This window comes from Tachyglossus aculeatus, chromosome 9 (assembly GCF_015852505.1).
Source record: "Tachyglossus aculeatus isolate mTacAcu1 chromosome 9, mTacAcu1.pri, whole genome shotgun sequence".
Classification (NCBI taxonomy): Eukaryota; Metazoa; Chordata; class Mammalia; order Monotremata; family Tachyglossidae; genus Tachyglossus; species Tachyglossus aculeatus.
In genome coordinates, this window is record NC_052074.1 from 62,325,917 (window position 1) to 62,341,367 (window position 15,451).

General features: G+C 45.9%; 1 protein-coding gene across 1 annotated transcript in view; it reads right to left on the reverse strand.

Moving 5' to 3' along the window:
• Nucleotides 1-5,736: 5,736 nt before the first annotated feature.
• FAM171B (family with sequence similarity 171 member B) overlaps nt 5,737-15,451 on the reverse strand; it is a 42,661-nt gene continuing 32,946 nt past the window's right edge. Inside the window, exons 8-10 of the mRNA XM_038750900.1 lie at nt 14,973-15,089; nt 9,132-9,255; nt 5,737-8,272 (exon numbers count right to left, since the gene is read on the reverse strand). Coding sequence (XP_038606828.1) covers nt 7,078-8,272; nt 9,132-9,255; nt 14,973-15,089 — 1,436 coding nt within the window. The 3' untranslated portion in view covers nt 5,737-7,077. The remainder of the gene's footprint in view (nt 8,273-9,131; nt 9,256-14,972; nt 15,090-15,451) is intronic.

Consider the following 15,451-nt stretch of genomic DNA (forward strand, 5'->3'; position numbering starts at 1 on the left):
CTAAACCTAATCCAAACACTTATGCTCTCCCTACCCCTAGAATGAACCCCATCACCATCCCTAACCTCATCAGAGAAACAGCGTGGCTCAGTGGAAAGAGCCCGGGCTTTGGAGTCAGAGGTCATGGGTTCAAATCCCTGCTCTGCCAACTGTCAGCTGTGTGACATTGGGCAAGTCACTTAACTTCTCTGGGCCTCAATTACCTCATCTGTAAAATGGGGATTAAAACTCTGAGCCCCCTGTGGGACAAGCTGATCACCTTGTAACCTCCCCAGCGCTTAGAACAGTGCTTTGCACAAAATAAGCGCTTAACAAATACTAACATCATTATTATTATCTCTATCCCTAACTCTAGCCTACCATGAGCCCTAGCTCTAAACATAACTAGCTCTCTTCCTCCCTTCAAAGCCCTACAGAGAGCTCACCTCCTCCAGGAGGCCTTCCCAGACTGAGCCCCCTCCTTCCTCTCCCCCTCCTCACCCCCCTGCCTTACCTCCTTCCCCTCCCCACAGCACCTGTATATATGTATGTTTGTACGCATTTATTACTCTATTTATTTTACTTGTACATATTTATTCTATTTATTTTATTTTGTTAATGTGTTTTGTTTTGTTGTCTGTCTCCCCCTTCTAGACTGTGAGCCCGCTGTTGGGTAGGGACCATCTCTATATGTTGCCAACTTGTATTTCCCAAGCTCTTGGTACAGTGCTCTGCACACTGTAAGCGCTCAATAAATATGATTGAATGAATAACACTAAACTTAACCCTAACTTTAACCCAAACATGCATCCACCCCAGCAGTTGGTACAGTGCCTGGCACATAGTAAGCACTTAATTCCACATTACTACCCCCTAATAATAATAATAATAATAGTGGTATTATTATTATTACACCTTCCCCCTACACCTTCCCTTATCCCTAGGGCTATTCCTATTCTTTTCCCTTATTCCAAACCTAATCACCCTAACTTTAACCCTAACCCTTCCCCTATTCCTTCCCACTACTTTCACCCCTCCTCTTAAGCTTCACCACACTCGTTGCCTTATCAACACTCCTAACCCCATTTCACCACTACTATTTTCAGCAAGCCATCTGCCCTCCCCAGATGATTTTTACATATTATGACTTTGGCTTGAAACTCCCTCCCTCCCTACTGTCAGATAGATCTTTGGTTTCCCACCATTCAAAACCCTCCAAATATTCACACTTTTTGACTCCAAAGCTCACTCCCATGATTTTAGCACTAGATATGAGTGAGGCTGTTATGATAAAATCACTATAATTTCGAGTAGGGGTGGAGGGGTGTCTTGAATGAATTGACTATACAGACGCTAGAGCCCTGTGCTTTAAACACCCCCCCCCCCCCCCCAAAACAGTTGGATCTTTCCCCTACTAGATTGTAAGCTCCTGAGGGCAGGGATCATGCCCACCAATCTTATTGTACTGTACTCTCTCATGTGCTTAGTACAGTGCTCTGAGCACAGTAAGCACTTAATAAATGCCATCAATCGATCGACTGACTTGGTCCAAGAAGCAAAGAGGTTCCCAGGGATCGGAGCAATAAGTGAGCGCTTCTGAAGAACTTTATTTAGAACAAAGATGTAGAAAAGAACTAAAACTTTTTTTTTTAATTTAAGAGCTGGACTAAGGGAATGTGATCATTATGAAAAAATATCCATTGGAATTACGTGGAAAGATTAATCTACTCTGAAGGAGAGTTTTTTCTATTAAAATGTAATTCAATCTCATATATTGCGCCGATTTTTTTAATGTTATTTGTTAAGCACTTACTATGTGCCAGACACTGCATTAAGGGTGGGTATAAGCTAGTCAGGTTGGACGTAGTCCACGTCCCTCATGGGGCTCCCAGCCTGAATCCCCATTTTACAGTTGAAGAAACTGAGGCCCAGGGAAGTGACTTGTCTAAGGTCACAAAGCAGACAAGTGGGGGAGTCGGAATTAGAACTCAGGTCCTTCTGACTCCCAAGCCCATGCTCTATCCACTAGGCTCTATTGCTTCTCTGGTAGAGATAAAAGATAAAATTTATCTTTTAAACTATTTTATTATTTTGCATGAACCATATTGAACCATTAACAAATATTGAGATAGTTTTCAGCAGTAAATACAGTGGTACTGTTAAATACACATGAAAAGACACCCCTGATAGAATACAAAAGATAGAAACATTTTACAATAGGTGAATGGAGAATAGCAACTCTGGGTCTGAAATGGAAATAACAGGTCTAGGAAACAAAGTGATTTGACCATGACTGCCAAAGCAAAGGAGTGAATTCTTACTATTCGGTGAGCTTCATGCTTTATCACACGTTAAATAAAGCCTTCTTTCCCCGGCCCACTGCAAAATGTAAAAATAGATTTTACCAAGACGATATGGTAAACCGTATTGCGTGATTTGCGTTGCGCTTTAATAATGGATCCATCAGTTAACTGAGGGATAATTGAGGTGTTTCCAAAATACGTACAAAGGTTTCATAAATATTAATTTGCAATCAAAATGGGTTACATTCGTGCTTGCAAAATTCCACTTTGGAGTTTTAATTTGACCATTTATGAAAGTTACTATTAAACCCAGTAGGTTCTTGGTCCCTTAAGTCCCTTAAGACCCTCGGGGACGGCGACTCGGTCCAATCTGCTTATCTTAGAAATCACCCCAGTACTCAGTCCTATGCCTGGCAAACAGCAAGCACTTACTAAACGCCACTGCCAACGGGAAAGGGTCCAGAATTCTCAAATGTGCGGCTACAAATTCACCGGGAAAAAAATAAAGTTTTTAAGATTCCGAGTCCAGAACCGAAAGTGCGCTGGGTACAAAAAATATAAACTTGCTCTGAATCCACCAGGTCATCTCAAGGAAACACTTTGGGGTTGTAGCTTGGCCTGCTCATTTCATATAAAGGATCAACCTGAGGGCTGATAACACCACATAGCCCTTCTGGAGTTGTAGACACAAGTTCCTCTCTATCAGCTAAGTTCCTGGTCCAAATTTAAACGGGCCGGGGAAGCGGGTGGAAGTCAGATATTTTGAAATGAAAGGAAGAAAAAGCATTGCTGTTTTAATGACTGAAGAGGTGCTCCTTTTCTGTATGATTGCCATCGCCATTCCAACACAAACACCTGTGGACATTTACCGGATGCAGCAAGCGCTAAACACACAGCCTATCTTCTGGGGGAGTTAAACGTTACCTACATGCAGAATCCCTTGTTCCAACATGAAACGCTAGGTCTGTCCTTTGAAAAGCTAAAAACACAGAAATTGCACCATCGGGTGACGTATTTTGGCCAATAGCAGAAGCATGCACACGCTTCGAAAACCGTTCTATCCTTCCGAGAAAGAAAGTCTGGAATCAAGGCACTTCAGCGGAGGATTTACTCTTTCAGACTGTAAGCTCACGGTGGGCAGGGAATGTGTCTCCTAACTCAGTTATATTGTACTTCCCAAGTGCTTAGCACACAGCAAGCGCACAATGAATACGATGGATTGATTGATTTAGAAGGTTCACACTTTTACCACCGTATATCACCATGACTAGATCTTTCCTGGGCAGAGCAAGTTACGTGAACACCGCATTCAATTGGATTTATTTATTGAGCACTTTCTATGTGCGGAGCACTGAACTAAGTGCTTGGGAGAGTACAGTACAAAAATAAACGGCCTGTCATAGCCCAAGCCAAGCCTCTTCGCTGACTTCCCTTCCTCCAGTCTTTCCCCTCTCCAGTCCAGCATTCACTCTGCTGCCCGGATCCTTTTTCAAAAACACCCCGTGTTGCCCATTCCTCTCCTCATCAAGCGGAAACTCTCGGCCATGAACTTTAAGATGCTCATTTGTCTCTCTTCCTCTGAATGATTCTCTTCTTTTCTCTCACAACCTCAGAGCTTCCACTCTTCATTCTTCTCAATCTAGCCTATTCGCTGTACCTGTGTCTCATCTCTCCCACAGCCTACTTCTTGTTCACACCCTCGCCCCTGCTTAGAACTCACTCCCACTTCACGTTTGACAGATAATTCTCCTCCTCTTCAAGGACTTCGTGAAATCGCATCTCCTCCAGGAGGCCTTCCCTATTCACTTCTAATCTTCCCTGCTCATATCCTCTTTTCTAACCGCTCAGCACTGCAGTAGCAGCTAAGCACTTAAGAACCCCCTGGCCTAACCATACCCACTTATGTCCATACCTTAATATTAATCAATGGTATTTATTGAGCATTTATTGCACGTACAGCACTGTACTGAGCTCTTGGAAGAGTACAATACAACCGAGTTGGTAGACACAGTCCCTGCCCACAACAAGCTTACAGTCTAGAAGGATTTTATTCTGTCCTCTTGTGCATTTCATTTCAGTGTCCACCTCTCTTGCAGACTGTAAACTCCTGGAAGGTAGGGTTTGCTTTTTTTGATTCTACTGAACTCTCCTAGGTGCTTAGTATAGTGGTTTGCCCACAGTAGATGCTCAATAAATACTACTTGACTGAGTGATTGTTTGATTCCACGGTGGGGTGAGTCTGCCTCAACCTGAGTGTCACCACCACAAGCACAGACTATTCACTTCTCTGTTCCTCAGTTTCCTCATCTGTAAAATAGGGATTAAATTTCTGTTCTCCCAACCCCTTAAGACTCTGAGCCCCGTATGGAACAGGGACTGGGTCCAACGTGATTAACTTGCGTCGTCCCCAGTGCTCAGTCCAGTGCTTGGCACGTAGTAAGCCCCTAACAGAGACCACAATCATTACTATTAGTGGGGTCTGTGGTCCCTGTGGGAACCACTCGACCGAAGCAAAAATAGCAGGAGGAGGCTACAACTGGCATATGGGCAAAAAAATAGAAAAAATTGATCTTCAGAGATGGTGCAGGGCCTTTCTTGCTAGTGGGGCTAGTAGGGAAAGAAATGGCTATTTCAGCCATTGCTTTGGAGCCAGATGGATTCCTTCTGGGAAGCAGTACTGTCCTTGAAGGCCAGCCCGGCTGACTGACTCAAACTGGACAGTGGTTTTTCCACCCTGGCAGCCTAGCCCCTAGACTTTCCCTACCGCAATTCCCCTCTTTCAGGGGACCCTGCTCAGCCTGAACCCCCTTTCCCCTTTGCCAGATGTGTCATCACTCTCTCCACAGGTGAGATTCCTGTGTGGGTCTAGGAAAAGGAACGCTTGGGACCTCAGGGATGGGGGGAAAACAAAAAACGCTTGAGAAATGGGAGCACAGCATAATCTTCTGAAGATACGAGGTTTCAAAAGAAATAGGAGAGCGGAAGATATACGTGCTGCCAGAAAAAAAGACACTGCTTTTCTTGCCAAAAAAAGACTTACCGCCCCTACCTTCAGTTTTCTGGCTCAGTCATGATGTGTGCCTTCAACTCGAGTGGCAAAAGCAGAGCTGGGAGCTTAGAAGTTAAAAGAGGTGATCCAAATGGAGTGCTTCCCTTAGAGAGAAGGATACATTATTCCACTTTGCCTTCATGCAGAGTAGGGGAGAAGGTCAGTATCTTTAATTCGACACTGAACATTTCCATTTGGAGAACAGGTGTATAATGTTAACCTTAGGTTAAGGTTCGGATCATAACAGCTATGGAATGGACTGCGCCATAGAGATTAAAAAAGAAACCTTTAGGCTGCGGCTCGTTGTTGGGTAGGGATCGTCTCTATATGCTGCCGACTTGTACTTCCCAAGTGCTTAGTACAGCGCTCTGCACACAGTAAGCACTCAATAAATATGGTTGAATGAATGAATATGAAAAATCCAAAATTGGGAATACATTGATTGCAGGCAGTACAGAAAGCAAGGCTTTTAATTTAATCTTCTTCTCAAGCATTTTTGATTAATTTTTTACTAGTAAAGACCTAGACTTGACATTTCATAAGCGAAATATTTGAAAGGTCAATGGACATATTTCATATGCACAAGTAAAGTTGCAGGCCTTTCTTCATTAGTCAGTGCTTAACTATCCCTCTTTTAAAAAACTGGCAATTATGGTTTTGAAACAAAATACCTTCTGAACAGTTCTTTTTCAGGAAGTGTTGAAAACCTCAACTTAAATTTCTTCACCAATGCATTAGACACTTGATTAAGATTGCAGCTCAACATCCTCCAAAATCGTTGGGCCCCAAAGAGCTCGGGTACGTTATTCTTGGAATGGTTTTAAGCAGTTCAATACACACCCCGAGGAAAACCTGGGCTAACAGACCTCACTTTATAATGAAACAGGGAAGGAAAAGGAAGCGATTTTTAGAAGTCGAATGAAGCAAGGGAACATCTAAGTAAACACCAGAGAGAGAAACCACTGCCCAGCTCACCTCATTGAGGAAGGGGATTTTGTTAGCTGACACACTGAAGAATGCGGTTCATCACATAAGAAGAAGAATCTGTGCTGATTTTAGGGAGCATTTATGGACGAATCCCATCCAGAATATGGATGGAAATAAGTCCCTGCGAGCGTATAAAGATTGAGGGTTCACAAGAAGCTGCAACTATTAACCAACGGGAGGGGGCACGTAACTGTACAGCATATGGGTGTTCTCTCCTGAGCACCCAGCACAGTGCTCTGCACACAGTAAGCACTCAATAAATATGATTGAATGAATGAATGAATGAATGCTCAACACATGCCAACGATTGATTGACTGATTGATTGGTTAACTCTGCTGACCGAGAGGGGGAAGGTTACCTCTGCCTTCTCCGGCATTCTTTCTAGCTCCCACCAGAGTATTTTTAGAAGGCGGGAAATTGGCTGCCTCCCTCGAATTTCCAACAGGAGCAAAAGGAAGAAACTGGACACGCGTGGGAAAGCCAAACTGCAACAGCAGCTTCCCGGGGGCGGTGGTGTTATCGGAGGATACGCTTTGAATGAGCGTCCTCTTCTCAACTAAAGCCATGACCACAGACTGTCCCTGACTGACGGACAAAGTCCAGAGGCACGGATCGGATCCCGCTGCCGTCAGAGGAAAGCCAAGCGGTGGCAGATTTCCGAGCAGCCGGACGGGATGAGCGCCTTGAGCCAACTGGCTCAGACTGACAGCAACCAGGGGCTTCTCTCCTTCACCTGTCAGTTCGGCTGCTTCTCCCGGCTAGAGGCAGCCTGCTCCTCGTCCTCCCGGGGGATGGGTGGGATCTGGTGTCCTGATCCGGGCTCTTCCCTCGAAGAGACTCCGCCCTTCTCTGGGACCCCCGACCTCCCCCCTCCCTCTGGCACCCATGGGCCTCAGAGCCGGGCCCTCGGGGCCACACGCGGAGGCTCTGTTCTTGCTACTGTTGAGGTCAAATCCCCCCTGGTAGAGGATCGGGGGCTGGGGCCCGCTTTTGATGAAAGTCTTCTCCCTCTCCAGCTTCCGACCGGACTGGTGCTCGTTCATGTCCACTCCGGAGTCCAGGCTGGTGTCATTGCTCTCGGGTCGGCCCTTGCGCAGGTCGATGAAGGAGTGCCTCACTTGAGCGACCGGCTGTCCGTCGAGAGACACGAACCAGGCCCTGGGGTGGGGGGAGGGCTTCCCCTTAGACAGCTCCAACAGGGTCTTCTCCGAAATGCCTTGGAGTTCGGAGGAATACGGAGTCACGGCGACGGCTTCGTTCAGGGTGCCGGGAACCGACACAGACTCCAGCAAGCTGGCGGAGTACCGACTCCAGGTGGGAGTCTGGGACGGGGATCCCGGCTCTCCGAGCTGGGACCCGGGATCGTCTCTGGACTTGGAGGGCTGAGACGGAGGTGGGCCGGACAGCCGAGGGTAATCGTCACTGTCGAACTGCTCTGCCAGTTGACCGTACCCTACCTGGCCCTTTCTCGGCAAAGTAGCGGACTTCGCCCCGGGAGACTGCCCCGGAGAACGGAAAAGGCCCGAGGCTTGGAGGATGGCCACCGACTGAGCGCAGATTGGCACTAGCTGCTCGGGGAGATGGGCGAGTCCATACTGGTCTTCCTGACCTTGGAGATACAGGCCGGGTTTTCGGGCCCCAGAGCCAACTGCAAGCCGTGAGGCGTTTCCAGAGGGGTCATTGTGACCGGCTGCCCACGATGAAACATCTCTGTGGTATAAACCCTCCCGAGCTCTCGCCGCCGTCATCCTGTCTCCCGTTTCCGACCAGACGGAATCCTTTGGATCGTAAGGGCTCGGCCGGGGTCGGCCTAAATGTGAGCCGGAGTTGACCTTCAGCCCCTTGATTGGAGTGCATGGATAGAGGTGGGGCATCGACGTGGCCTGGTCTCTCCTCAGGACAGCCAGGAGAGTGGTATTCATTTCTCGTTTCTGGGCCGGGCCGCCCTTACACCTATTGCGAGAGGTTAAAAGTCGTTGACCACGGGCTCAATTCAAAAGTCAGTTCTTTGTTAAATTCTAACAGTCATGAGAACTAGGGTACTTGTCCAGCCCTCGCTATGTGCTGAGCACTGTTCTAAGAGCTGGGGTAGATACAAGTTAATCAGGTTGGACACAATCCCTGTCCTACCTGGGGCTCACACTCTTATCCCCATTTTCAGATGAGGTAACTGAGGCCCAGAGAAGTGGAGGTAACTGAGGCCCAGAGAAGTGAAGTGACTTACCCAAGGTCACACAGTAGACGGGCAGCAGAGCCGGGATTAGAACCCAAGACCACCTGACACCAGGCCTGTGTTCTATCCACTAAGTCATGCTACTTCTCACGAATTAGTGGTATATTATGAACACGCTGCTCGTCATGAATAAATAGTATGAACATCATTAATACATGATAAATCTCCAGCACTGCTCAAATTCCATCTGAATGAGGAAATTGACCCTTTTTTAGGATCCCTGAATTAACTTTCAGTGGGCAATATGATCAACGTGCTAGACCATAAAGCCCACAGAAATAAAAACTGAGATGGTCTTACACATTCATCGGGAATGAGGAAACTGACCCTTTTTTCGGATCCCTGAATTAAGTTTCAGCAGGCAATATGATCAGCGTGCTAGACCATAAAGCCCATAGAAATAAAAACTGAGATGGTCTTACACATTCATCGGGAATGAGGAAATTGACCCTTTTTTAGGATCCCTGAATTAACTTTCAGCAGGCAATACGATCAGTGTGCTAGACCATAAAGCCCATAGAAATAAAAACTGAGATGGTCTTACACATTTATCAGGAAGGTTTTATAGTTTGTTCTTACCTGCAAAGGCAGAGAAGAACGGCAAGGAATCCGATCACAACAACTATTGTTCCCCCTAGTATGGTTGAAAGAAAAACGGAGTGGTAGTCGGCTATGTTCTGGGAAACGGCACTGATGATTGAACCTAAAATATTCAAGATTTAAAAAAAAATTGTTCAGGACCCAGGAGTTATACCATCCATCTTGACCCTAAGGGATTTAAGAGTGGAAATTCTTACCTCTCAACTCTAGTGCTTCTCCTTGTTCGCCTTTAGTGACAAAGTATCAATGCCCATGTAATAATAATGATGGCATTTATTAAGTGCTTACTATGTGCAAAACACTGTTCAAAGCGCCATGTAGTAGTAGTAGTGGTAGTAATGGTATACATTAACTTCTCCCTATTGGCTTCAAAGCTCTCCGTCGCCTTGTCTCCTCCTACATCCCCTCCCTTCTCTCCTTCTACATCCCAGCCCACACACTCCGCTCCTCTGGTTCTAACCTTCTCACTATATCCCATTCTCAACTGTCCCATCGTCGACCCCCGGCCCACGTCCTACCTCTGGCCTGGAATGCCCTCCCTCCTCAAATCTGCCAAACTAGCACACTCCCCCCCTTCAAAGCCCTACTGAAAGTTCACCTCCTCCAGGAGGCCTCCCCAGACTGAGCCCTCCTTTTCCTCTGCTCCCCCTCCCCATCACCGCCACTCCCTCCCTCTGCTCTATTCCCCCCACCCCATTTGTGCATATGTACATATTTATACCTCTATTTATTTTATTTATGGTGTATACATCTATAATTCTATTTATTTACATTGGTGCTATTGATGCCTGTTTACTTGTTTTGATGTCTGTCTCCCCCCCTTGTAGACTGTGAGCCCATTGTGGGCAGGGATTGTCTCTATTTGTTGCTGAATTGTACTTTCCAATCAATCAATCAATTGTATTTATTGAGCACTTACTGTGTGCAGAGCACTGTTTGGGAAGTCCAAGTTGGCAACATATAGAGACAGTCCCTACCCAACAGTGGGCTCACAGTCTAGAAGGGGGAGACAGAGAACAAAACCAAACATATTAACAAAATAAATAGAATAGATATGTACAAGTAAAATAGAGTAATAAATATGTACATCATCATCATCATCAATCGTATTTATTGAGCACTTACTATGTGCAGAGCACTGTACTAAGCGCTTGGGAAGTACAAATTGGCAACATATAGAGACAGTCCCTTCCCAACAGTGGGCTCACAGTCTAAAAGGGGGAGACAGAGAACAAAACCAAACGTACTAACAAAATAAAATAAATAGAATAGATATGTACAAATAAAATAAATAAATAGAGTAATAAATCTGTACAAACATATATACATATATACAGGTGCTGTGGGGAAGGGAAGGAGGTAAGACGGGGGATGGAGAGGGGAACGAGGGGGAGAGGAAGGAAGGGGCTCAGTCTGGGAAGGCCTCCTGGAGGAGGTGAGCTCTCAGTAGGGCCTGAGGTCTCAATAGGGCTAGTACAGTGCTCTGCACACAGTAAGCACTCAGTACAGTTGAATGAACATATTAAGCAAATAATGATAACAACACAGCCCCCAATTCATACCAATCAGGACCTTCCTGGACCAGGGGAGCCTCAGTGATACATAGTAGAAATCAAACCACACCTCTGATCACCGAGGTTACTGTGAAAAGCTTTGTACTTAGTTTTACCTACAGGCAAGGGAGTGGCACTCACTCCACCATCCAAGGGTCTCGGATTAAAGGAGCACTTTCTGCCAATGCTTCCTCTTTCTGCTTCCAAGGGCTGCTCTCCTGCTGCTTCAATGCTTACTTCTCTCTGCATCTCAGCATACCTCTACTCCCTCCAAATGCCCCAGCTGAGAGCACATCTCAACGCAACCACCTTTTTTCTGCCTTAGGCATGGCACCTGTGGCCCTACATGGCAGTCATTGATTAGTTCCTGCCCATTCCTGGGTAGAACAGGGAGAGAAAACTCTCCATGCTCCACCCCCACAGGCACACAATCACCTGTCTCAGGTACAGCCCATTAGGGCCTTCACCAAGTCTCTCCCTTTCTGTTGTTCGTGGAATCAGAAACAGTCATTAACAGAGCAGCTTGTTCTCACCACAGGCATTTGTTAAGCATTTACTATTTGTCAAGCGCTGGGGAAGACACGAGATAGTCAGGTTTCACATGTGGCTCACAGCCTTAGTAGAAGGGAGGACAGGTATTGAATCTCTATTTTGCAGATGAGGGAACTGAGGCACAGAGAATTTAAATGACTAGCCCAAGGTCACACAACTGACAAGTGGCAGAGCCAGGGTTAAAATCCAGGTTCTCTGACACCCAGACCTGTGCTCTTTCCATGGTACAGAGCACTGTAATAAGTGCAGGGAAAGAATAAATAGTTGGAAATCAGATCCAGTCCCTTTAAGCTATATTCAATCGATTGTATTTAATGAGCGCTTGCTTTGTGCAGACCTCTGTATTAAGCACTTGGGAGAGTACAACACAACAATATAGTGGACCCATTATCTGCCCACAACAAGTTTACTGTCTAGAGGTTATCCTTCCAGCAATGAAGATGATTTCTTGTGCCTACGATGCCCTAAACAGATTCTGGTTAACATGGGGGCTTTGTGAAGAGGCTTTTGGGTGATGGGATAGGATTTTTCTAGTGGTGAGCTATGTAAATTTCAAGACTGACTCCAAATAGTTCCAGAAACGGAAACATGGCATATTAAACATGGCATACACACTAAAGAACCCAGAGTTAGATCACTCGACTCAGGGCTCCATGTTTTCATTGCAACATCTGCACCATCAACAACATGTTCTGTGGGGATTTACTCTGTGCAGACTGCTGAATTGGTTATAATAATGATGACATTTGTTAAGCACTTACTATGTGCAAAGCACTGCTCTAAGCGCTGGGGAGGATACAAGGTGATCAGGTTGTCCCACGTGGGGCTCACAGGCTTAATCCTCATTTTACAGATGAGGTAACCGAGGCACAGAGAAGTTAAGTGACTTGCCCAAAGTCACACAGCTGACAAGCAGCGGAGCTGGGATTAGAATCCATGACCTCTGGCTCCCAAGCCCGGGCTTTTTCCACTGAGCCACGCGCTGGTAATCTGCTGTGTGCAATTCACTGTACTGTCTCCTCTGTTGGAGTGTAAGCTTCTTGTGGGCAAGGGAAGGAGGAGGAGAAGGAGGAAAAGGAGAAGGAGGAGAAGAAGAAGGAAGAGAAGCGCTTAGTACAGTGCTCTGCACACAGTAAGCGCGCAATAAATACGATTGATGATGATGAAGAGAAGAAGAAGGAAGAGGAGAAGGAGCAGGAGAAATGGGAGGAGGAGGAGAAGGAGAAGAAAGAACAACAACAGTATTTTTTAAGAGTTTACCAAGTGCCAAGATAACTAAACCCTGGGGTAGATGAAAGATAATCAGGTCAGACACAGTCCCCGGTCCATACGGGGCTGACAGTGCTGACTAAGATAGTAGTAATTGAAGAACTGTGAGCCCACTGTTGGGTAGGGGCTGTCTCTATACGTTGCCAATTTGTTCTTCCCAAGCGCTTAGTACAGTGCTCTGCACATAGTAAGCGCTCAATAAATACGATTGATGATGAACTGTGAGTATAGCATTGACCTGCCTGCCTCCTGTCACTGCAGATCGCTGTCCGAATGGTTGGCGGAAGAACAAATCCTGAAATAGGCTGCTCCCCCTTTCATGTGCATCCTCAAACACTCACTGGCAATTTCAGATGTGATTTTAGCAGCTGGAATTCATCAAAAAGCCCAGGGGATTGCTAATGTTATTTTTATTAAAAATTAATTTCACCTGCACATTAAGTGGGAATTTGACATTACACATGCACTGCTCTTTTCATCAATATTTCATTGACCCAGCATATCAAGCTCCGTGCCACGGCCAGACAGCTGAGACAGATTCGTGATATTTTTTGCTTCATTAAAAACCAAAAAACCCCCACCCGCTCCTGGTTTTTGACACACACCCCCCTGTGTGTCACATCCCTTTTAATCCTCTTGATAGCAGCTCCAGTAAAATTGGGTTTCCCGGAAGAGAGCTGAGAGCAATTCACTTTCCTAACTGTGATGACTGGAAATGTTCATTCCAGTAATTCAATGTTCCTCCTTTTATGGCTCGTGAGGAGGGATTCTCTTGCAGAGGATAAAGATGATGAAAATCAAACCCGATTTCAGTATACTGGGAGGCCACTTAATTGCTCTCTCGTACTTCAAAGCCTCATGGAAAGCACATTTCCTTCAAAAAGACTTCCCGAGCTAAACCTTCCTCTCTAGACTGTGAGCTCATGTGTAAGCAGTGTGGCTCAATGGAAAGAGCACGGGCTTGGGAGTCACAGGTCATGGGTTCAAATCCCGGCTCCGCCAATTGTCAGCTGTGTGACTTTGGGCAAGTCACTTAACTTCTCTGGGCCTCAGTTCCCTCATCTGTAAAATGGGGATGAAGACTGTGAGCCCCACGTGGGACAACCTTGATTACCCTGTATCCCCCCAGCACTTAGAACAGTGCTTGGCATATAGTAAGTGCTTAACAAATACCAACATTATTATTATCATTACTTCCACTGATTACATCTAGTGCAGAGAGGCAGAAGTTCCAGTTTCATGTAGAAGAAGCACAGATGTAATCTTTACAGAGCAGACCTAATTCATGGGGAATACCTGCAACTAATTAATAATAATAACAATAATAATAATAATAATGATAATATTTGTTAACGGCTTACTATTGCTAGGCACTGTACTAAAAGCTGGGTTGGATACAAGCAAATTGGGTTGGACACAGTCCCTGTCCCACGTGGGGCTCATAATCTCAACCCCCATTTTACAGTCGAGGTAACTGAGGCCCAGAGGAAGTGAAGTGACTTGCCCAAGGTCACGCATCAGACAAGCGGCCGAGCTGGGATTAGAACCCATGACTTTCCGAGTCCCAGGCCCGTGCCCTGTCCACAACACCATGCTGCTTCTCCTAAGAAAACACTCTGAAAACTAAGAAAACCCTAGTGGTTTTTAGAATAAGCTCCTTGTGGTTGATGATGGGGAATGTGTCTACAGACTCTGTCATACTGTACTCTCCCAAGCTCTAATCAATCAATCAACCGTATTCATTGAGCGCTTACTGTGTGCAGAGCACTGTACTAAGCACTTGGGAAGTCCAAGTTGGCAACGTATAGAGACAGTCCCTACCCAACAGTGGGCTCACAGTCTAAAAGGGGGAGACAGAGAACAAAATCTCTAAGAACAGAGCTCTCTGCACACGGTAAGCACACCATAAATCATCATCATCATCAATCGTATTTATTGAGCGCTTACTATGTGCAGAGCACTGTACTAAGCGCTTGGGAAGTACAAATTGGCAACATATAGAGACAGTCCCTACCCAACAGTGGGCTCACAGTCTAAAAGGGGGAGACAGAGACCAAACATACTAACAAAATAAAATAAATAGAATAGATATGTACAAATAAATTAAATAAATAAATAAATAAATAGAGTAAAAAACAATATGTACAAACATATATACATATATACAGGTGCTGTGGGGAAGGGAGGGAGGTAAGATGGGGGGGATGGAGAGGGGGACGAGGGGGAGAGGAAGGAAGGGGCTCAGTCTGGGAAGGCCTCCTGGAGGAGGTGAGCTCTCAGCAGGGCCTTGAAGGGAGGAAGAGAGCTAGCTTGGCGGAGGGGCAGAGGGAGGGCATTCCAGGCCCGGGGGATTTGAACATAAATATGATGGATCGGTTGAGGGAACCTGCCTCATCGCCGCATCGTACCCCCGACTCACGCCGCTCCACCTCATTTTTGCCAGTACCTCTGGGTCCGGGGAGCGGGGCTGCAATCCAGTAGCCTAAATGTGGGGCCTCATATGTCCACACCAGATGGTCATCAAGCTCTTTAACTAGTCCCAATCCACAGTTCACCCAAGCACCTGAAAGAGGGAAGAAACATCACGCTGCAGTTTATCTCGGATTCGGGCCTGACGTGAGGAAACAGCGTTTTAGTTTTGAACACATGTTGTCTATCAAGCAGGTAGCCCAGCCTTTATAATAATAATGATGATGGCATTTATCAATCAATCAATCATATTTATTGAGCACTTACTGTGTGCAGAGCACTGTACTAAGTGCTTGGGAAGTCCAAGTTGGCAACATATAGAGACAGTCCCTACCCAACAGGGGGCTCACAGTCTAAAAGGGGCAGACAGAGAACAAAACCAAACATACTTACAAAATAAAATAAATAGAATAGATATGTACAAGTTTATCCAGCGCTTACTATGTGCAAAGCACT